The sequence below is a fragment of the Moschus berezovskii genome, chromosome 1, assembly GCF_049115385.1.
Source record: "Moschus berezovskii isolate FMDL1 chromosome 1, NW_MosBer_1.0, whole genome shotgun sequence".
NCBI classification, from domain to species: Eukaryota; Metazoa; Chordata; class Mammalia; order Artiodactyla; family Moschidae; genus Moschus; species Moschus berezovskii.
In genome coordinates this window covers 6,591,913-6,615,742 of record NC_142460.1, presented here as the reverse complement: position 1 = coordinate 6,615,742, position 23,830 = coordinate 6,591,913, and the positions used below count along the sequence as shown (strand labels likewise).

The 23,830-nt window shown below is 50.2% G+C and overlaps 1 protein-coding gene across 6 annotated transcripts in view; it reads right to left on the bottom strand.

Annotated features, from left to right (window-relative positions):
- DOP1B (DOP1 leucine zipper like protein B) overlaps positions 1-23,830 on the bottom strand; it is a 127,415-nt gene that overhangs the window by 63,659 nt on the left and 39,926 nt on the right. For all 6 annotated transcript variants that reach the window (XR_008684446.2, XM_055416175.2, XM_055416160.2 and 3 more), the window contains exons 4-11: positions 23,405-23,575; positions 15,196-15,385; positions 12,685-12,783; positions 12,236-12,359; positions 9,770-9,879; positions 7,794-7,908; positions 2,419-2,539; positions 349-468 (exon numbers count right to left, since the gene is read on the bottom strand). Coding sequence is in view for 5 of the 6 variants with exons in the window: in XM_055416175.2 (XP_055272150.2) it covers positions 349-468; positions 2,419-2,539; positions 7,794-7,908; positions 9,770-9,879; positions 12,236-12,359; positions 12,685-12,783; positions 15,196-15,385; positions 23,405-23,575 (1,050 nt within the window). In the remaining variant the exon portion in view is untranslated. The remainder of the gene's footprint in view (positions 1-348; positions 469-2,418; positions 2,540-7,793; positions 7,909-9,769; positions 9,880-12,235; positions 12,360-12,684; positions 12,784-15,195; positions 15,386-23,404; positions 23,576-23,830) is intronic.

The window sequence follows — 23,830 nt, the reverse complement described above, 5'->3', positions numbered from 1 at the left end:
AGTCGCTCAGTCGTGTCCGACCCTTAGCGACCCCACGGACTGCAGCCTACCAGGCTCCTCCATCCATGGGATTTTCTAGGCAAGAATACTGCAGTGGCTTGCCATTGCCTTCTCCAGGTTTGTTTATAAAGTTTCATTTTAATAAGGAAGCATCAGCATTGTGTGAACCCTCTCAATGGCAACATTCTTAATTCTATTATGAGTTTAAGTGAATCCAATCATGTACTCAGCAGAGATCATCCCAGTGTTAGCTGCTGAGTATAACCTGACCACAATGAGCAGCTATGAAAAACCATGACAGCCTCAATTCCTTCCCACATGTTTATAAAGCCTGAACTGGAGGCTTACCTGAAACAGTCCTCGAAACACCTTGTCATGTAATCCCAGAGGAAGTCTGAGCTCAGGGATGTGATCAGCAAATTCACTGTCTTAACAATCTCAGAGGCGTTTCTGTTTTCTTTTATTGCACTGTAAAGGAAGAGGGATACTTATAAATGCTATCTATGAAAAATCCTGTATTACGGAAATACCACGTCTGAAAAACAGAAACTCATTGTACCATTCATTCACCTGGGCTGCAGTGTGTGAATAAACCCATTTCAATCTTTTATGACTTATTTCTTGAGAGGCTGACAAACCTGGTCATAGATAAAATATTACTGTTCTTATATAGGGAGGAGCAAGCACGTGCCATCCTAAATAGTATTCATATTGATACATTCCCTCAGAAGTAAGCTTAAGAGCTACTGAAAAAAGAATGTGATATGGAAAACCAGCTTAAATCCAACTATTGGTAATTACATACTCTACTGGTAAAATAACACAGTACAGCCATTTAGGAGAGAAATTTGGCTAACATTTAAATGCACATCTTCTATAACGCAAGAAATTTATTCTAGGGATTTATGCTATATAAATCCTTGTACAAGCACACAAAGATGTACACAGAAGGGTATTATGAGAATGTCATTATAAAATATTGAAAAAGTAGAAACCACCCAAAAGTCATTAAGAGATTGATCAATTAGTCAGGATTTCTTAAGTAAGTGACAGCTCCTTACTAAGGACTCTAAGGCAACCATTATCCTCAATAGGAGCAGACTGTAGAGTCAGTCATAACTTGCATTAAAAAAAAACCAAACAGGCAACTGAACAGTTATTGTAACTTCAGCTTAAAAACAAAAGATAGGCACCTATATACTTATGCATTGAAAGTCTGGAATGTTTTATGTTTTTCTCAGAAGGGTGGTGGGATTACGGATGGTATCTTTTTTTTCTCGATACTTTCAGATATTGGTACATTCTACCATGAACGTGTATTACCTTCATATTCAGGAAAGCAGTAAACTACTCTCATTCTGTGAGGGAAAAACAAACACGAAAGACTCTTGGTATCCTTACTGTTAACAACCAGAAAAATCTAACAGATTTCAATTTTCAATACGTGTGTGTGTGTGCGCGCGTGCGCGCATTCAGTCGTGTCTGACTCTTCGTGACCCTATGGACTAGCCCACCAGGTTCCTCTGTCCCTGGAATTCTCCAGGCAAGAACACTGGAGTGGGTTGCCAGGTGATCTTCCCCACCCAGAGATTGAACCTGCATCTTCTGCATTGGCAGGCAGGTTCTTTACCACTGACCACCTGGGAAGTCCTAAATTTTCAGTATACCAATGCCAAGTCAGGGAAAAAGGAAATTACATTAAGAATAAAGGAAAAAGGAAGAGGTAGGAGACAGGGGTTCAATTCCTGGGTCAGGAAGATCCCCTGGAGAAGGGCTCAGCCACCAACTCCAGTATTCTTGCCTGAAGAACCCCAGGGACAGAGGAGCCTGGCAGGCTGCAGTCCATAGGGGTGCATAGAGTCGGACACGGCTGAAGCGACTTAGCACGCACCCTACTTGAAAAGAACAAAAACAGAACAAGACACAGGGCTGATGGATAACTACAGGCTGTGTAAGTTATCGCCTTGTCTGCGGTCTCCCAAACCCCACTCGCTGTGTTTTCTGGGTCCTAGAGTGCAAGCCCCTGGGGCCCCCCTTGCCTTCTGACTTGTCTCCTAAAGACTCATACCCACCGGCCCCACTTCCTGACTCCACCTCCTGCCTGCCCTCCTCACAAATGTAACTCACACTTGTACACTAGACCCAGCTGCCTTTGCTGAGCAACTTTTCACACTTTGCCAAAAACACAGTCTGTACTTCCCAGGCTGGGGCAGAGACAAGATCAAACTCCTTGTAATCTTCTCAGCATTCAACAGGGAAAAGTTGATTCAGGTTGACTGATTTAAGAGCAAAGGTTATCTTAAGGGGTGGCTTGACCTGCTACATCTCCAGTCTTGAGCACATCACAATTTATGGCAAACAGAAAAAAATGCAGCATTAGTGAGGGAGGAAGAGTGAACGTGGAAGCCACACCCCTACCTTATCACTGAATTTCCACTCTGAGTGTAGCTAAGTTTAAGATCGGAACCAAGAGCATCTCTGCAGTAAGAATAAAATGCCCGGATGACTTCAAGAAACAAATTCTCAACAACTTGAGGCCCTGCAATTAAAAGAAAACGGCCAAACAAGGAATGAATGAGTAAATAAGAAATAAAATATCAATATTTTTTAAAAATCCATTTTTAAACCAACAAATGACAAGTGTGTACAATATATCATGAGTGACTCCATATACATAGACAATTTGTATAGTCTTAAATGTATAAAAACTTTGGTTGTGACAATCACAACTGTAGTTGGGGGAATAACATCCACGAAGACAGTCACCAGTTTTGTTGTTGTTCAGTCTCTCAGTCATGTCCGACCCTTTGTGACCCCGTGGACTGCAGCACACCAGGCTACCCTGTCCTTCACTATTCCCAGAGTTTGCTCAGACTCATGTCCATTGAGTCACTGATGCCAAACAACTGTCTCATCCTCTGTCACCCCCTTCTCCTCCTCCCCTCAATCTTTGCCAGCATCGGGGTCTTTTCCGATGAGTCAGCGCTTTGCGTCAGGTGGCCAAAGTATTGGAGCTTCAGGATCAGCTCTTCCAATGAATATTCAGGGTTGATTTCCCTTAGGATTGACTGGTTTGATCTTGCTGTGCAATGGAACATTTTTGTAGGGCTTACTATGCGCTGGCCACTATTCTGAGCGTTCTGTAACTATTAACTTATTTAATCCTTACAACAGCCAAAGAACCAGGTATGTAATGAGGTATGCTGTCCTGATTATGGATGAGGCAACTGAGGCTGAGTAGCCCAGGTGGATTCTCCCAGATAGAGGCAGGGGATGAATATTAAGAGCACAGAAACTGTCGAGCCAGAGACAGTCCCTCTACACAAACCCCAACTGCTGCTGTTGCTGCTAAGTCACTTCAGTCGTGTCCGACTCTGTGTGACCCCATAGACGGAAGCCCACCAGGCTCCCCGTCCCTGGGATTCTCCAGGCAAGAACACTGGAGTGGGTTGCCATTTCCTTCTCCAGTGTGTGAAAGTGAAAAGTGAAAATGAAGTCACTCAGTCGTGTCCGACCCTTAGCGACCCCACGGACTGCAGCCTACCAGGCTCCTCCATCCATGGGATTTTTCTAGGCAAGAGTACTGGAGTGGCTTGCCATTGCCAGAGTAGGGCAATTTCCTATTCTGAATAGTTTTAATGATGAGCTAGAATGACACAAGAGAAATAATCACCAACCCAGAAAAGCTTAAGATGGCACAAGAGAACTGGACCCTGCCAGACAGGCAGGTGGAAAGTGGCTGGACATTCTGCTCCTCGAGCACCAAGCAGCAGGCCTCATGGAAGGGCATGGCTTCCCACCCTTGTAATCAGAGGAATGAACACAGCAGGGGTCAGAGAAAACAGAAGCTTTGTCAACAAAGAATAAGCAAATAATCTAATCTCCTATGCTTCCAAAGGCAAAGGCCCCCTTGTCACAATAAGCCCAGGTTGTATTTTATCTACAGCGTAACACTGTGTGTGTGCACTCAGTCTTGCTGGGTCTTTGTGACCCCCTGAACCATCAGGTTCCTCTGATCATGGAATTTTAGAGGCACAAATACTGGAGTGGGTGGCCATTTCCTACTCCAGGGGATCTTCCCAACCCAAATGGTTTTTACTAGTGAAAGAAAGTGGTTGACATTCAAGGAGAAGAAATGAACTGGCTAAAGCCTGGTAACCAAAGCACAGATTAGACTGACCATCTTACGCCTTCCAGGCTACATTATCAATCTACTCCTTTGCCCTTCAGGTGTGCTTTTCAATAGGAAACTAAATTATCAGAGAGACAAATTCGACTTCTGTGATGAGGCAGAAGCCCATCATTCACCCCATTCCAGAAAATACAATCTGGAGCCCAAGTTAGTTCAACACTCATTTGACCCAGGTCAAGGCCTTGACATGAAACGCCCATCATCAAGGTCAGAGCCTGGAAACACACAAGCCTTGTGCTTTGAATGTGATCAGGAGCAATCACAGCTGCACCTGTCATGCACCCAAGTTCATCTGTGTTACAGGAGTTAACATCTTGGGGATGGGCCGTCCGAGGGTCATCAAGTAAGGAGCAACATTCTGACAAATACAGCTCAGGTTCTGCAGTCAGACAGACTCCAGAATTTCAGTCCCAGCTCCTTGGTGGGCCCTGGAAAATGACGCAGACTTGCTCCACCCCAGTCTCCATCTGCAGAGTATGTGTAGTCAGAAAAGTTACTCAGGGTTTTTGGAGGTATGACGTACGCATGGATGTTTATTACTGATGTGTATCAGTCACTCAGTTACGTCCAGCTCTTTGAGTTGGTCTGTAGCCTGCCAGGCTCCTCTGTCCATGGAATTCATCAGGCAAGAACACTGGAGTGGGTAGCCACTCCCTTCTCCAGGGGATCTTCCAGACTGCGGGGTCAAACCTGGGTCTTCTGCACTGCAGGCAGATTCTTTACTGTCTGAGCCACAAGGGATTTATGGATGTGAGAGCTGGACCATAAAGAAGGCTGAGCACCGAAAAATTGATGCTTTTGAACTGTGGTGTTGGAGAAGACTCTTGAGAGTCCCTTGGATTGCAAGGAGATCCAACCAGTCCATCCTAAAGGAGATCAACCCTGGATATTCATTGGAAGGATTGATGCTGAAGCTCTAATACTTCAGCCGCCTGATGCAAAGAGCCAACTCACTGGAAAAGACCCTGATGCTGGGAAAGACTGAAGGCAGAAGAAGGGGACGACAGAGGATGAGATGGTTGGATGGCGTCACGGACTCAACAGACATGAGTTTGAGCAAGCTCCGGGAGATGTGAAGGACAGGGAAGCCTGGCACACTGCCGTCCACGGGGTCACAGAGACAGGACTGAGTGACTGAACAACAACAAATATTAATGATGCACAAAATGACTGCCCTCAAATGTCACTGTTATCAGTAACAACAGGTAGGACACATCAGGACCGCAGTCTCCCTCCTAACGTGACCAGAAGCCTACTCTTCCCTTTATTTGCCTAGAGGTTAGCCCCTTCCCTGCTGCACTGATGCCTCACGCCCATCTCTGAAAGCACCAAGGAAAGGTCCCCGTCCTGACGCCTGCAGAGAGGAACTCCACCAACACTCTCCGCTCCCGTTCCCTGCAAACAGCGCCCGAGCAGCGCGCCGCCCTGAGCAGAGGCCACCCTGAGCAGATTGCTCAGAGGACGCCATCAAGACTGAATCCGGGCGGACGAAGGGCTTTCCTCGCCAGTGACGCTGTTCAAGGCATGAGACGCTGATTTCTCAGGGTGAAGGGACACTGGAGCAGTTTCTTTTTTTAAAGCAAGGGAGAGAGAAAGGCCACTTTCCTCGACCAACACCCAGAGGACCACAGCGCGTAAAGGGGAGCCTTCCAGACCCAGAGTCTAGTTTAACCTGAGGCCTGAGACAGATGGGCTCCAGGTGGGGGGTTTACAGCCTGCCTCCTGTTTTCATTTCTTGAGGCAAGGAGGCAGGTGGGCTGGAAGCTGGATATTTACCATCAGCCTCCTGTTTGCACTTCAGAATAGGAGTAACAACAGAAAAGGGTAAAGAGCCAGGCTTCCTTCCTGCTTTAAGATAAACTGTGGGCAGGGACAGAGGGGCTGAAGTCCATTTGCGTAAAGGATCACGAGTTCACGTATTCCCCCTCCTTGGGGCAAGGGAGACACTGCACAGGCACAGGAAGTCTCCTTGCGGGGGTCAAAAGAGGAGGGGCACCATCCTATAATATGTAACACTAAGCCTCCCCCCTGTTGGCCTTTGGGCTTGAACCCATCTTGTGAAAAATTTGCACACGTATGTTGGGGAGGGTTCTCGAGCTCATAGGGGGAGGAGGGAAGAAATCAGTTAACTGGCCAGAGGTAAACGAAGACCTGGAGGAATGCCCTATGCAGATGATTTAACCATCTCTCTACTGCTCTTCTCACAGATGGGACACCCACACCCTTTCTCTGCCTCACCGATGGACCTGACCTGTGCGTGCTCAGTCGTGCCCGACTCTTCGCGACCCCCTGGACTGTGGCTCACCAGGCTCCTCTGTCCATGGGATTTCCAGGCAAGAATACCGGACAGGGTTGCCATTTCCTTCTCCAGGGGATCTTCCCGACCCAGGGATCAAACCTCAATCTCCTGCATCTCCTGCACTGCAGGCGGATTCTTTACCACTGAGCCATCGGGGAAGCCCTCTCTCTGCCTTCCTTCCGTCTAAACTAAACCAACTGTTCCTCTGTGTGCTCTCCCACTTGCTGTTTTCAGTCTCTAATAATAAACTTTGTACCTGTTTTTACAGCTTTTGCCTCTCTGACAAATGCATTTTCCAATGGGGGCAAGGGCCAGTGGAACTCTGCTTCTCACCTCTTGCCCTTGCTGGACAAGTGGCCAGGATTCCTGGCTTTCATCCAGGCTACCCAGGTGTTCAATTCCTGGGCAAGGGTCTCATCTCGCTTCAAGTTACCACTCGCTGCTGTCTCTCCGAAACCAGACAGAGGAAAAGACTGAGCTCTACACGGCAGAAGGCGCTTGTCTGGACTCCCAAGGCAAAAAGACGGAGGAGGGTCCCCTGTTTTCTTGAGAATACAACCTAAGCCATTTAACTGAAGACACGTTCTCACAAAGTCAGTACTGTACGTGCCCTGAAGGCATGTGTGCCAATGAGCATAACAGCTCAAAGGTATTTTCCTAAAATAAAAATTCAAGTAACTGTGCAAAAAATTTAAGACGAAACTGCCTGCAAAGGTGAGAGACCCGTGTTCGATCCCTGGGTTGGGAAGATCCCCTGAAGGATATGGCAACCCATTCCAGTATTCTCGCCTGGAGAATCCCATGGACAGAGGAGACTGCTGGGCTACAGTCCTACAGAATGTGGGATCTCAGAGAGTCGGACACAACTAAAGCAACTTAGCAGCAGCAGCAAATAGTGAAAACTGAAGCACAGAGCATGACTGAGGTCCCTCGAGATTCTGAAATTCCAAAGATTAAACTGTATTCTAAACGATGGGGTGGCTTCCCTTGTAGTTCAGTTGGCCAAGAATGCACGTGCAATGCAGGAAACCTGCCTTCAATGCAGGATGCCTGGGTTTGATTCGTGGGTCGGGAAGATCCTCTGGAGAAGGCAATGGCAACCCACTCCGCTGTTCTTGCCTGGAGAATCCCATGGATGGAGGAGCCTGGTGGGCTGCAGTCCACGGGGTCGCTAGAGTTGGACACGACTTGGCAACTAAACCACTACCCAACAGTGGGGTGATTGCATGTCACTGATATTTAACTCCCTCTCAGCAGGGAGTCCACCTTTGGCACGTGACGGTAGAGCTCGTCTAGTGTTACCTATTTCCGGCTTGTCGAGCAGACTGACGAGGATGCGGAAAGGCTTCAGGTACCCGTGGTGGCGCTCCTCTACGTCGGTGTCAGGGAACTTCTGGTGCAGGATCTCAGCCAGACCCTGTTGTTGTTTTTAAAAGAGCCACACATTAGGGTATGATATTACAGTATAGTGTTGATGGCTTATGGTGAACTCTGTTGGATTCAGAATCCCTAAAGGAGAGGGTTTTGCTTTGGGACCAGAGACTCGGCTTCAGTCACTCAGAGCATCCTGCCGCAAAAGTTTTACTATGGTGAAAAGGGGGAAGTGGGCAGAGGGCGCACCCCACTAGTTCGGTGGGGCTTTATATACTTTTTCAGCAGGTTACTAACAGTAAAAAGGTCTTAGGAGACCCACTCCCACAACACACCTCTTAAGATAAAAGGATGAGTCAGAAGGTTCTTAAGGAGGAGAAACATGTCCTTGGGCAAGATACATTGTTGCTGCTGCTGCTAAGTTGCTTCAGTCGTGTCCGACTCAGTCGTGTCCGACTCTGTGCGACCCCATAGACAGCTGCCCACCAGGCTCCGCCATCCCTGGGATTCTCCAGGCAAGAACACTGGAGTGGGTTGCCATTTCCTTCTCCAATGCATGAAAGTGAAAAGTGAAAGTGAAGTCGCTCAGTCGTGTTGGACTCTTCGCGATCCCATGGACTGTAACCTACCAGGCTCCTCTGTCCATGCGATTTTCCAGGCAAGAGTACTGGAGTGGGTTGCCACTGCCTTCTCCAACATTGTTGCTAAATAATCACTAATATAGATTTTCAGGAAAAAGAGACCCTCCAGCAAGATGAGTTGCTTTGTTGTGTTATCATTAGCTCTGGCTTTAAAGAAAGTTAGTCTTAGAAGCAGCAGCAGCATCAGTCTTAGAAGAAATAGATTGTTGTCATAACAACTCAGAGTTTAAGAAAACAAAAAAATGACTTATGTGACTAAGATGAAGGAATGTAGGAAAAAAAAAAAGTTTGTCCCTTTTTCCTTGAGGGCCCCAGATTCCTTATCAACCTACTTAAGAGTCAGCTGTCTCTCAAAGGAGACACAGATGTAAAGAACAGACTTCTGGACTCTGTGGGAGAAGGCGAGGGTGGGATAATTTGAAAGAATAGCATTGAAACATGTATATCATATGTGAAACAGATCGCCAGTCCAGGCTCGATGCATGAGACAGGGAGCTCAGGGCTGGTGCACGGGGATGACCCTGAGGGATGGGATGGGGAGGGAGGTGGGAGGGGGGTTCAGGGTGGGGAACACATGTACACCCGTGGCTGATTCATGTGACTGTATGGCAGAAAACACTACAATACTGTAAAGTAATTAGCCTCCAATTAAAAAAAAAAAAGAATCAGCGGTCTCAGAGTGGCATCGCGGGTTGTCCTCGTTGTTAAAACACTCTGGGACAGAAGTAAAAGCAGTCACACAGCACAAGCTGAGGACCCATGGCCCTCCACACCAGGGGTCTTGCATCCTCGGATTCAGTCGTCCACAGATTGCCAATATTTGGGGGAAAAAAATTCCAGAAATTTCCCAAAGGCAAAACTTGAGCTTGCCACGCACTGGCAACTACTTACATAGCATTTGCACTGTGTTCTGCAACATATTTACAAAGCGTTTATGTCACAAATCATCTAGGGGTGGCATCACAAGCAGTGTAGAGATGAGTTAAGGTCCACAAGAGGAACATATCTTACATGCAAACACCAGGCTCTGCTACATATACAAGGGACTTAAGCATCTGTGGATTTTGGTATCCACAGGGTGGGGGTGCGGGAAGGGCTGGAACCAGTCCCCGTGGATTCCAGGGGATGTCCACACACGGACTTTTCCCAACTGCGTATGAAGGAACGGGCCCCATGTCTACTGTGAGGTCCCACAAGGAACCCCACTGAAAAATCACAATCAGGAAGGTCCTGATTGGGATCCACTTTCCAGAAACGTTCCTTTACCTCAACTAAAAGATCCTTGGAGTATTTCTCAAAAAAATACACGGACTGGTCTTCATAAGCATTTGAGACTTCAGATTCGGGCACGATGGTATTTCCTTTAATATCAGAACCTATAAAAGAACAAGAACCATGAGATGTAAAGAAATGTACATGTTTATAGAGTACATCTTATCGTGCAAAGGTCTTATGCTCTGGTATTTCAAAAAATAGAACGCCTCCAACAGAAAACCAAAATCAGATCCAGCAAAACCAAGTCCTGTCTTTCTGACAGTGGTGTGCCAGGGATCAGACAGGCAGAATTCCATCTCAACGAGCCCCAGTTGAGTTTACCCCAAGAATTCATCCTGACTGTCTTTGACAAGTATGATTACAAGGATCGAACAGAATGACTATCATTTGTGAAAACCGGTGCTTACTTGTACAGCAGTATGAGAAATCAAGTTATTCTCATCTGTACGCCCTCATTTTGAGCCGTGGCTAAGTCTCTAGGGCCCTGAGGGCAAGACACAGCACCTTTCTAAGCAGAGAGTCTGGACTCCTGGGGTCATGGCTTGTACAAGTGGAAGCTGTTACTGAGCTTGGGTCCCAGGTCCTCCCTACAGACAAGGTGCTGAACCCCGCTGGAAGGGAGCTGTGTGTTTGACAAAATCATCCTTTTAACAAAAAAATGTTTAAAAGAACCTATAACTATCCCTCTGGAAACCCTTCATAAGCCTCCATGCTATGACTTCTGAAAGTTTTACAACCGGGGGAAGAAAGGGTTAAGAGGGCTTTCTGACATTGATATGCCAGGTGGCACAGGGATCAAGAATCTGTCTGCCAAGCAGGAGATGCGGGTTCGATCCCTGGGTGGGGAAGATCCCCTGGAGAAGGCAATGGCAACCCACGCTAGTGTTCTTGCCTGGAGAATCCCATGGACAGGGGAGCCTGGCGGGCTACAGTCCACGGGGTTGCAAAAACTCAGACACGACTGAGCCACTGAGCACTATGAGGGTTAGAAAGAAAAAACGCTGAGAAGCAGAGGGTTTTCAGGGCAGTGAAAATCCTCTGTGTGACACTGTAATGGGAGGTGCGTATTCCCTTTGTCTAAAGCCACAGGACACACGGCACCGAGTGGGAATAAATGGGGCGGGGGGGTGGTGGTGACTGTGGTGATGACGATGTGTCGGTGCAGGTCCCTCAACTGTGATAAACGTGCCGCTCCACTGGGGGATGCTGGTTAGGGGGAGGCCCGCGTGCATCTCGGGGAGGAGGGCTAGATGGGGACTCTCCATACCTTCCTCTTAGTTTTGCCGTGACCCTAAAGCTGCTCTAAAAAAATAAAGCCTTAAAAGAGAAGCCCTGGAGTCCTTTCACAATCACTCTTAGGGATGTGTACACCATCTTCTCTTAGGGACGTGAACCTGGGAATCTGCAACGTTCAGAAAGTGCTACCTTCTTGGCCCTGTGATCTCCTGAACTTGTCCCCAGGAAGCCTTCCAACTGACAGGCAAGGGCTCTTTTCCTGCCGGTGCACAGTCTGTCCACAAGAAAACACGTCCGCAGAAACATGAACCAGGGTCCTCGCGCGCTCCCAAAGTCACCCAGAGAAGTGAAAGTGTGCGTTGCTCAGTCGTGTCTGACTCTTTCTGGCCCCATGGACTGTAGCCCTCCAGGCTCCTCTGTCCATGGGATTCTCCAGGCAAGAATACTGGAGCGGGCTGCCATTCCCTTCTCCAGGGGAATCTTCCCGACCCAGGGATCGAACCTGGGTCATCTGCGTTGCAGAAAGATTCTTTACCATCTGACCTATCAGATGGTAAGTCATCAAAATACCTCCCCAAACTCATCAAAGCCACAGATGTTCCCATCCAGACAAAACCTTCCTTGACCATATTCCCACGTTTCTGGGTTTTCTCACACACACCCTTATCCCATGAATCTTCTCCACAGCAACAGGCTTCTACCTGAATAAGGCCTGCTGCTGCTGCTGCTAAGTCGCTTCAGTCATGTCCGACTCTGTGCGACCCCATAGACGGCAGCTCACCAGGCTCCCCCACCCCTGGGATTCTCCAGGCAAATAAGGCCTAGCCACCATTATTTTGTTGTCTTTCAAGTTTCTTAAAATGGAATTCAGTTAACATTTTACAAATCTCATCACTCAGTTGCTCAGTCGTGTCCAACTCTTTGTGACCCCATGGACGACTGTAGCCTGCCATGCTCCTCTGTCCGTGGGATTTCCCAGGCAAGAACACTGCAGTGGGTTGTCATTTCCTTCTCCGAAAGATCCTGTTACTTCCCTGTATTTTATGTACCGATGGCAAAATAACCAAAGCTACGGGCTAGACAGCAGAACTCTGCTGACCAGTCGACAGTTCGGTCTGCTTGCTATCTTCCCACACAGATGACATTCAGAAATGCATCACCAAGATTAGAACTTATTCCCCAAATCAGCACCTTCCCTCTGGCTCTCTAGCCCCTACGTACCAAGTAACCATGCGTAAAGCCTTCTGTTCAGAGACATATCCCGTCTCAGGAGGGTCTGCGTGGCAGCCGAGAGGATGCGCACGATGTCGGATCTGAGCAGGGGGATGGCTCTCTCGTTGGAATCCTAGGAGGAGGGTGGAGGAAACTTTACTGCAAGGTGATGACACGGTAAATTGCTGGCCTTCTGACATGCGGACCCTCTTTAGCAGCCTACAAAGCTTTACCTTAAAGAGGGGGTTCTCAAAAGGGTTGGGTTCTTCACAGGCTGCCCAGGGGAAAAGCTACTCGACTCTGCTATGGAAACCACCCACAGAGACATGAGCTGAGCGTGGACAGGGGTCACTGAGCACCTGCCCGCCCCTCCTGACAAGACGACTCGGGTCTCTCCCGCCTACCCCCCGGCCTCGGGGAAGACCAGCACTGCCCCTGGAAGAACACAGACGGCTCACCAGACAGCTATAAAATGGGAAGAAGAACAGGACAATCTCCAGGTTATTTCTTTGTACCAGCACATTTGAGTCCAACAGGGACGCACATAAGGATTTTATCTGCAAGGGACAAAACACTGTGAACATTTCACGCCCAAGACATTGAACATCATTTACAGCTATTCTTTTTAATCGTAAAAATGAAAACAACTTTTCCTGGTCATCTTGAAACCACTGTGTTAACGTCACGTGGAACAGAACAACACGGCATAAATATGGGAAACTTGGTTCTAGCTCCAGATGCTAGGGGGGGCTCTGTGTCGTGGGAAAGACGTCACTGTTTGATTTCAGAAGTGGAGAGGCTTGGACCAGATGGCCAGGCTCTAAGACCTCAGATCCTACAATCCCAGAAAGAAATGTTTTTAGGTTCCAACAGGGACCTTCAACTATACTAAAACTTCAGTGACATCCAGCTAAATGGACTTCAAACCTGTTCAATGCGGATTTTGAGGGTCCTTTCTGAGGACAGATAGATGTGCTGCAGCTGCAGGACAGAAAACCAGCCACAAGAAGAGTTTTAACAAAAAGCTGTGAGAACCGGGACGAGGACAGGTGAGATCTTTCATCTGGGGACAGTGAAGCTTTGCGGGGAAGCTGAACTCGAAAGACAGGCAGGATGGACGCTGAGATGGGAGAGGAGACAGGCAGTGAGCGCAGGACGAGAGAGGGCCCAGCTTGAGCAGAGACGGCGTCACAGGCATGCCAGGCCAGAGGGCAGCGAGCTCTGGGAGCGCAGGCGGCCAGGAGGGGAGAGTCAGGCCTCTGGGCGACCGGGAGCAGACCATTAGGACACTCCTGAGGATGGACTGTATCTGCTGGCAGCAGGTAATTTTTCAAGCACAGAAAAGATCTAAGCAAAGCTATGCTTCAGCAAAGTGAAGTCTTGCAGCAACCAGAAAAGCACTGGATGGGAGGGGGAAGAGATGGCGAGAAATCAGTTAGAAAACTACATGGTGGTCCGGGAACGAGACCGAAGGAGCCGAAGCAGGGAGGTGAAAACGGAGGAAACAACAAAGTGGTGCTGATGGGGCAGAGAAGGAGGGAGTGTGTCTGTGAGCATCTCCTCTGTCCTAAGCATCGCACGGCGTCCCTTCATCACTCTTTTCCTCGGAGAGCCCCACAGGGAGAGCTATTACTTCCACCGTACAAAGAGGAATGGATTCAGAGGGGTAAGGAATCGCTGCCCACTTTCTTAATGATGAAATCAGCTTTGAATGTTTTCAGTTTGAAGTGAGGTCCACCACTAGGTGGTGACAGACTCCAGGCCATTAAACAAGTGTTAAGTTTGGGAGAATTGATTTGACTCAGAGCGGAATTGATGCTTTTGAACTGTGGTGTTAGAGAAGACTCTTGAGAGTCCCTTGGACTGCAAGGAGATCCAACCAGTCCATCCTAAAGGAAATCAGTTCTGAATATTCATTGGAAGGACTGGTGCTGAAGCTGAAACTCTAATACTCTGGCCATCTGATGCGAAGAACCAACTCACTGGAAAAGACCCTGATGCTGGGAAAGACTGAAGGCTGGAGGAGAAAGGGACAACAGAGGATGAGATGGCTGGATGGCATCACTGATTCGATGGACGTGAGTTTGAGCAAGCTCTGGGAGTTGGTGATGGACAGGGAAGCCTGATGTGCTGCAGTCCACGGGGTCGCAAAGAGTCAGACACAACTGCGTGACTGAACTGAACTGAACTGAAGTTTGGGAGTGTTTCCCTCATAGCTCAGTTGGTAAAGAATCTGCCTGCAAGGCAGGAGACCCCGGTTCCATTCCTGGATCGGGAAGATCCCTGGAGAAGGGATTGGCTACCCACTCCACAATTCTTGGGCTTCCCTGGTGGCTCAGCTGGTAGAGAATCCACCTGCCATATGGGAGATCTGGGTTCCATCCCTGTGTTGGGAGATCCCCTGGAGAAGGGAAAGGCTACTCACTGCAGTATTCTGGCCTGGAGAACTGGAGAAGTTTGGGGAGAAAAAGACAACAGATCTGAGAAATTCCCAGTTTTCAAGGTCATGAGAAGGCAGGTCACCTCCAGGGAAGAAGGCCTGGGGACAGACCCCTGAGGAATCTGGACAACCTGGGTGTGTGAGCAGCCAGAGAGAGAGGAAGACGCACAGGAGGACGGCGGGAGCCTGTGTGCAGGCGGTGGTCAGCGGTCAGTGTGACGGACGTAAGCGGGGTGGGGGCTGAAAACACGGCTGCGGCTCAACAGCAAGCCCCCAGCTGGGGGCTCTCAGGAGCCACCTGTACTGCAGAAGCCACGGGGTGTCCTGAGGGGCCCTGCTCGGGTGTGAGCAGCACGCGTGAACACGCACGTGCTGATACAGGTGTCAGAGACCCAGGCCCCCATCTGGGCCACACAGTGACGCTGCCTCCCCGCCTGCTCTGTCTCTCGGAGCACCTCCACTTCCCACTGTGCCCACCGCCCCCAGCCCCACCTCCACCGACCGCCCCTGCCAGGGCCGGGGCACCCACCGTGAGCTGGTAGTCAGTCCCCAGCATGTACTTCTGCTCCCGGCCGGGCGCACCCCGGTTGATGTGGCCCACCACGAAGAGCGAGGCAGGCAGGCGGATGGACGGGTTGGCCAGGACACTCCCCCAGAGGGCGGCGTAGAAGACCTCCCTGCCGACCACCAGGGACAGCCTCAGGAGCAGCGCGTCCGTCCTAGGACGGGAGAGCACAGCGTCAGGGCGCTCCCCGCGGGCCAGGGAAGCCGCCTTCCTCACTCTGAGCCGCCGCCGCGCGCCCCTTAGGTGTCTGCCTGCCTGCCCCCCGCTGTCACTGACACTGTCTTGGCTAGGACAAACGTGTCACCGAGAGGGGCCGCGTCTCGGCCGAGAGGCAGCATCTGACCGCTCATGTCCCCCTCGGGGCACAGAGATCCGTCTCCACCTCTGGCCTCGCCATAGACGTTACGGTGCTTGTGGGAGGCGGGCCCACTGCCCCAAGATGATGAGCAGACCGGCCTCCCTGTAAAAAGCACGAGAAGTCATTAATATGCCGACAAAACAAAACAGAAGGCTGACATGACTGATTAAAGACCTAAGTAAGGGTCGCGCAGAGTCGGACACGACAGAGCGACTGGACTGAACTGAACTGAACTGAATGATAAAGACTTCATAGTGGCTCAGACACTGAAGGGTCTGCCTGCAATGCTGGAGACCTGTGTTCGGTCCCTGGGTAGGGAAGATCTCCTGGAGAAGGAAATGGCAACCCACTCCAGTATCCTTGCCTGGAGAATCCCATGGACAGAGGAGCCTGGCGGGCTAGAGTCCATAGGGTCACAAAGAGTTGGACACGACTGAGCGACTCTCTCTCACTCACTCAATGATAAAGGCATCCCTGAGTTGAGCACGGCCACAAATGTGCCCAGTGACACTGGACTTTAGAAATACTGGGGACAGTGGTTGCCTGGGCTTCCCACCCAACGGCACATTCTAGACGGTCTGGGGCTGTTCTCCCGACACTCTGCCCCCAGCACCTCCATACCCCGGCTCCCACTTCAGGAAGCCCTCCTGTGGACCCCGCATGGATTCAGGTCTCATCTTTACCCGGGATGCCGTGACACCATATCAGCACTTGGACGGACCTCCTCGGAGAGAATCAACGTTGGGGGGTGTGGGCTTGTTTTTCCACTGACATGGACCGAGGCGGGCCCCTCTCCGCTTGGGGAGCAACTGTGGCTAGCGGGGCCCTTTCCCGCCAACTGTGAAAACACAGCTTGTGGGCCCGGTGACGGCACTTATCAGTACGACAGTAGAGGCAGCTTAAGGAGGGATTTCACTTAAGGAGGGGGTCTGACTCGAAATCTGAAATGATTCCATCTTTCATATGCTTCCTATTTGCATCGACCACAGTGGGGGGGGGGCAGGAAACGAGGACAAGCCCAGTATAAAGCAGTGGCGTTCCAGAATCAGCAATCCAGTGTCTACTTCTTGGCAGTGGAGCCTGGGACAAATGAAAGCCCTGTGCATGTCATCTCTCAGCCGGGGCAGAGAAAAGGGGTGAAAATACGCGAGCGTCTCTGAGTACACACTCAGCACGGGTCTGCTCTGCTAGCTGGCCCTCCCCAGTGCCCCGATGGGCGTCTGACACGCAGCTGGGCCTCCAGAAAACTGTCAGGGGAATGCCACTCTTCATTTTACTGTGACCCATGCTGCCTTCAGCTTGCTCTTGTTGCTCAGCCGCTAAGTCACGTCCGACTCTTCGTGACCCCACTGACCGCAGCACACCAGGCCTCCCTGTTCCTCACCATCTCCCGGAGTTTGCCCAAGTTCAGCTTGTTCAGTATATATTTAAACATTGCGTACAAAAAAAGTCTACTACTTTTCGACATCAAAAATTAATTCTGTTTTCCTTAACCCTAGTGTGAACCTTTTCGACTCATAAAATATTCATAGCGAGTGACGCAGAGGGAAAAAAAAAACAAAATGAAAAAGCATCAGTAACAGCCAAATGCTTAGAAGGACACAGAACGGTTTAGTGGCTAAAGGTATTGATCAGCCTTCTATCAGGGCTGAGCCAACAAACAGAGCTCCTCTCTGCCCAGCTCTGAAAACCACCAAAAGCCCTAGTTTGCGGTAGAAGCACTGTTCAGCAGTGTCAGTTGCAGTAAGCTGGGCAGATGGATCACTGTGGACGCAGTGGATGGACAGGATGGTCCTGAGCTAGGAAGAGATTCCCACAGTTCAGTTCAGTTCAGTTGCTCAGTCGTGTCCGACTCTCTGCGACCCCATGAATCACAGCACGCCAGGCCTCCCTGTCCATCACCAACTCCCGGCGTTCACTCAAACTCATGTCCACAGAGTCGGTGATGCCATCCAGCCATCTCATTCTCTGAAGTCCCCTTCTCCTCCTGCCCCCAACCTTTCCCAGCATCACAGTCTTTTCCAGTGACTCAACTCGTCACATGAGGTGGCCAAAGTATTGGAGTTTCAGCTTTAGCATCAGTCCTTCCAATGAACACCCAGGATTGATCTCCCCTAGAATGGGCTGGTTGGATCTCCTTGCAGTGCAAGGACTCTCAAGAGTCTTCTCCAGCACCACAATTCAAAAGCATCAATTCTTCGGCGATCAGCTTTCTTCACAGTCCAACTCTCACATCCATACATGACCACGGGAAAAACCATAGCCTTGACTAGACGGACCTTGGTTGGCAAAGTAATGTCTCTGCTTTTTAATATACTATCAGGTTGGTCATAACTTTCCTTCCAAGGAGTAAGCATCTTTTAATTTCATGGCTGCAATCAGCATCCGCAGTGATTTTGGAGCCCCCAAAAATAAAGTCTGACACTGTTTCCACTGTTTCCCCATCTATTTCCCATGAAGTGATGGGAACAGATGCCATGATCTTCGTTTTCTGAATGTTGAGCTTCAAGCCAACCTTTTCACTCTCCTCTTTCACTTTCATCAAGAGGCTTTTGACTTCCTCTTCACTTTCTGCCATAAGGGTGGTGTCATCTGCATATCTGAGGTTACTGATATTTCTCCCAGCAATCTTGATTCCAGCTTGTGCTTCTTCCAGCCCAGCGTTCCTCATGATGTACTCTGCATATAAGTTAAATAAGCAAGGTGACAATATACAGCCTTGATGAACTCCTTTTCCTATTTGGAACCAGTCTGTTGTTCCATGTACAGTTCTGACTTTGCTTCCTGACCTGCATACACGTTTCTCAAGAGGGAGGTCAGGTGGTCTGGTATTCCCATCTCTTTCAGAATGTTCCACAGTTTATTGTGATCCACACAGTCAAAGGCTTTGGCATAGTCAATGAAGCAGAAATAGATGTTTTTCTGGAACTCTCTTGCTTTCTCCATGATCCAGCGGATGTTGGCAATTTGATCTCTGGTGCCTCTGCCTTTTTTAAAACCTGCTTGAACATCTGGGAGTTCTCGGTTCACATATTGCTGAAGCCTGGCTTGGAGAATTTTGAGCATGACTTTACTAGCGTGTGAGATGCGTGCAATTGTGCGGTAGTTTGAGCATTCTTTGGCATTGCCTTTCTTTGGGATTGGAATGAAGACTGACCTTTTCCAGTCCTGTGGCCACTGCTGAGTTTTCCAAATTTGCTGGCATATTGAGTGGAGCACTTTCACAGCATCATCTTCAGGGCCGGCAGCCGAGAGGAGCCGAGAGGAGATTTCCACAGCAGCAGATTAATCCAGGAAGCCCCCAGAGAGCTCCTTTCTCCAGGGTCCCTATCACACAAGACCAATGCCAAGCTAAAACCTGTCACAAACACTACAGCGTGGACACTGCTGTCTCCTGCCACTTACTTACAAAAGCTTTTCCTCAAAGCACGTTCCATGGAACACTGGCCACAGTAGAGGGGGTTCCACTGTCCAAGAGCCTGGGGAATGCCACTTATGCTATCCCTTCTTCAATATTCAGAGACCACTGCCCAGAACACTGCCTCCCTTGTGGCTCAGCTGGTAAAGAACCCACCTGCACAGGGTCACAAAGAATTGGACAAGACTGAGTGACTTTCACGTTAAAGAAGCAGTTTAATATAAAAAAATAAAAATGTTACCTTAAAAATGAATGGATACTAGAAATTGAAATGATGTTACAAGTCAGAAAAACAAGCAATTACAAAAGGATTCTGCCATGGAGGGGGGTTTCCTAGGTGGTGCTAGTGGTAAAGAATCCACTTGCCAATGCAGGAGAGGCAGATTTGATCCCTGGGTTGGGAAGATCCCCTGGAGAAGGGAATGATAACCCACTCCAGTATTCTTGCCTGGAGAATCCCATGGACAGGAGCCTAGAGGACTACAGTTCATGGGGTCACAAAAGTGTTGGACACAACTGAGCAATTAAACAACAAAACCACTATGGGGAGCAAAGTAAAGGGCAAAATAACTGGGGTTAAAAGCTAAAGTCAAAGTCACTCAGTCGTGTCCGACTCTGCGACCCCATGGGCTGTACAGTTCATGGAGTTCTCCAGGCCAGAACACTGGAGTGGGTAGCCTTTTCCTTCTCCAGGGGATCTTCCTGGCCCAGGGATCAAACCCAGGTCTCCTGCATTGCAGGCGGATTCTTTACCAGCTGAGCTATTGCGGGGGGCTGGGGAGGGGAAGGCTAATTAACTGTCTACTAAAGAATTACTCAGATCACCTTAACTGTGAAGTTCCAAAATAAGTGCGCACGGTTTAGCATCCAGAATGGAAATCTCTATTTAAAATCGACAGTTAATAAAACCAAACACACACACCAACCCCTAACCCCTTCCTCAGTCACCTTAGCTGCTTCCTGTCCTCTGTGAACGCAAGCTCATTCCGACGACATTGACACTCTTTCTTCTACTCAACTGACAGCCACTGAGGGAGGCGGGCTGTGTGCCTTCCTGTGTGTGTGGGCTGTGTGGGCGGGCACTTCCTGGCTCTGGCCGCGTGGTCACTTGCTGAATGGACCCTCGTGGAAGCTGAACTGTCATGAGACCAAAACAGCCTGGCGCTGTGACCATCTGAACCAGAGGGCAGTAACAACAGCGCCCTGCAACATCACATCAGGCGTGCACCAGAGGAGGGAGAAATCAACCCTGAATACTCAGCGGAAGGACTGATGCTGACACTGAGGCTGCAACACTCTGGCCACCTGATGCGAACAGCTGGCTCACTGGAAAAGACCCTGATGCTGCGAAAGATTGAAGACCAAAGGAGAAGAGGGTGGCAGAGGATGAGATGGTTGGATGGCATCACCAATCCAACGGATGTAAACTTGGGCCAACTCTGGGAGACAGTGAGGGACAGGAAGGCCTGCTGTGCTGCAGTCGTGGGGCTGGAGTTGCAAAAAGTTGGACGCGACTTAGCGACTGAACAACAAGGGGGAGAAAACTCTAGGACCAGCAGGGCTTCATCAGCGTGGTGCTGGCCTTGGCCAGAAGAGAGGCCAATGAAGTTTTGCCCACTGCCATTTAAATCAGGGTTTCTTACCCTGTACCATGTGGACCCCTGGGGCTGGGCCCTCCTCTGCAGTGGGGGCAATCATGTGCATCCTGGGATGTTCAGGCACACCCCTCACCTCTACCCACTAGATGCCAGTAGCACCCTCCCCACCCCGGTGTAACACCCAAAACATGTACTCAGGCACTGCCAAGGGTCCCCTGGCGGCCGGAGCCACCCTAAGCTGAGAACCACTGAGTTCAAGGGCCAGCCCTGGGGAGCTGGGATTTGCCTGCTTTCCAACCATTGAAAACGTCCCACCTCTCCTCCATCTCCTCGGAGCAGGGGTTTAGTATCCACCCCCAACCACGAATCCTGTCTTCCTTGTACAGCAACTCACAGCAAGCCACGTGGGCACTTTACAAGAGGGATCCTGGGCGGGAGTGGTTTGCGGACATCAAAGGGTTATTAGAAAGCCAGGGTGAATAACGAGTCCAAACGCTGGCCAAAATCTCCATTGCCTTATGGTTCACTGACAAGCAGAGACCAGAGCTGTCCCCGCCTCCACGAAACCCATGACTCAGCAGCACTGATGTGCTCACTCACTCACCCCTCAGCATTTTCCACCGGCTCGGACATCATGACCGCCCCGCCCCCAGACCCTCTGCAGACTATCTGCTGGGGGTGGGGGTGGGGTGTCTGACTCAATTCCTGAGCAGGTCAGGAAGGAACACTCTCAAAATGACCTGGATACATGCAGTCACCTGATCGCTGTGCCCACACGCCCGCGCTCAGAGACCATACAACCCTGCCCTAGCCTTCACCTCGGAAGGCCAGTCACTCACACCCCTGAGCGCCACAGACGCCGGATGGGGCTTTGTGTCACAGCCACATGTACCCCGTGACTCACGGAGCTTTACTCAGCTCGTGGTTGAACGTTGAGAAATCATAATGTTAGGAGAAAACACTCGTGTTCATCAGCTGGAGCAACTGTTCAAATGAACATTCATTGATCAGCCGGGAGAATACATGATAACACCCTGACTATTGACAGGTTTCTGGTGTGATTCATTCTTACAGGTTAAAAAAATTGCCTTACACTGTGGGAGGTGAAGGACTCATCCTTAGATGATGCGGGCGCGGGGGACACATTTAGAGTACACATCTGTTAGGAAAGCATGAATGGACCAGAACTTCCAGAAAGAGTCTGGGGCTAGGAGCCAAGAGTAGAGTCAGGTAAAGCTTGGCTTGTTAACTCCGTGTGACCCTGACTCTTCCTGACCCATAGGCCCACCCGGCTAGGTTTAAAATAGCAACGAGATGGACCCTGCCTCCGAGGGAAGTGGATGCTAGTGACTCAGCACGTCGCCGAGGTGGATTCCCCATGGGGAGGTGGAGGGCCACCACCCGCTCTGAGTGAAAGCCTGAGACGGCCCAAGTGCTCATCAAACGCCAGGATGGATGCGCGTGACTTTAACGCACCCTGGGCCACCAGCCACCATCCCGCAAACGTTCGAGGGGCGCACTCTGAGTGGGCCCTGGATGGATTCCATGCTTCCACTCCACGCCCCTTGACACTCCCTGCCACAGCTGACACCATAAGGCAAAGGCAGCATGGCTGGGGCCTCTGGTGTGGGGAAGATCGAGCAGGGCTTCATGTCATCACATGTAAACTTGTGCAAGCATGCAGGTTTCTAGACCTCCCAGCCAGTGGCACGTGGGCTCTGGAAACGGGTCCTGTGAACAGAGGCTCATCACTCAGAACAGTTCACACCCTGGAAGGTGAATTCTCACACTACGATTCTCTAGAAACAATTCTCTGTGTATATGTCACAGTCCGAATGGATAAATCCTCTCTCCCATTCCCAGTGAACGTGAAAGACACTCAGTCGTGTTCGACTCTTTGTGACCCCATGGATTATATAGTTCATGGAATTCTCCAGACCAGAATACTGGAGTGGGTAGCCGTTCCCTTCTCCAGGGGATCTTCCTAACCCAGGAATCGAACCCAGGTCTCCCACATTGTTGGCGGATTCTTTACCATCCTAAGCAGTGACCAAAACGACCATAATATTGTAATTAGCCTCCAATTTATTTATTTAAAATAAATAAATAAAAACAAACGAACACCATTGTATGAACTTCTGTGCCTGTGAGCTTGCCAAATTTCTCCAAGGTGCTTGAAACTCGTCAAGCTGAGCCCTACCCATCAATGAAACCCAGGCTTGCTTTTTTATTTGGAAGCAGCCTAGTAAACAATGGGCTTCCCTGGTGGCTCAGACAGTAGAGAATCTGCCTGCAATGCTGGAGACCTGGGTTTGATCCCTGGGTCGGGAAGATCCTCTGGAGAAGGGCATGGCAAACCCCTCCAGTATTGTTGGCCTGGAGAATCCCCATGGACAGAGGAGCCGGCCAGGCTCCAGTCTGTAAGTTCTCGAAGAGTCGCATGTGACTGCGCGACGAACGCTTTCACGTTCACGAGTATATAGAAGCAGGGAGGAGACCTCAGAACCCGACACCTAAGAGGCAGAACCCCATCCCCCGCTGCCCACAGACCGAGACTCTGGGGAACGTTCTCACCTCCTGACCCTGACCTAGAAACGTGGTAAAATTCAAAGGGGCACGCAGTACTTCATCAGGCAGAGACGCCACAGAAAGATGAATGTCAGCCTGACTTCTGCACCTACCCTGCTTCCGAGGTCTTCTCTGCACATGTCCCCCATGTCTCACAAAGCAGCAGAATAAAACACAAGCGGGCACCCCCCACCCCGGGGCGGGCGGCCATGGGCGCTGGCCGACACCCACCTGTCATAGATCTCCGAGCCTTCCTCCAGGCCGGGCAGCAGGCCAACGACGAAGGCCTGGAGACTCGGCAGCAGCAGCTTCTGCAGTGGGAGGAGGTACTTCTCGTACAGGCCGAGAAGCACAGGTCTCACCGCCATGGCTGCGTGTGCCAGAAGCGGGAACAGCCCGCAGCTTTGGGGACAGAGAAAAAAGGGAGAGAAGGGAAAATAAGAGGCCTGCTCAGAAGCTCCGAGGGGTCAGCCAGCCGCAGGGGTTTCCAAGAGCCGCCAGCCAGCCGTCTACGCTGGTGATGGAGGTGCCCAGCCATCCCGGGACAGTCACCACCCACTGCAGGCACAGGCCAGGCCACAGGCAGTGTGCACACAGGGTGTTTCAGCTCAGGGGGAAAAGTCAGGGAGGACCGACTCCGGAGGGTGGGCCCTGGGG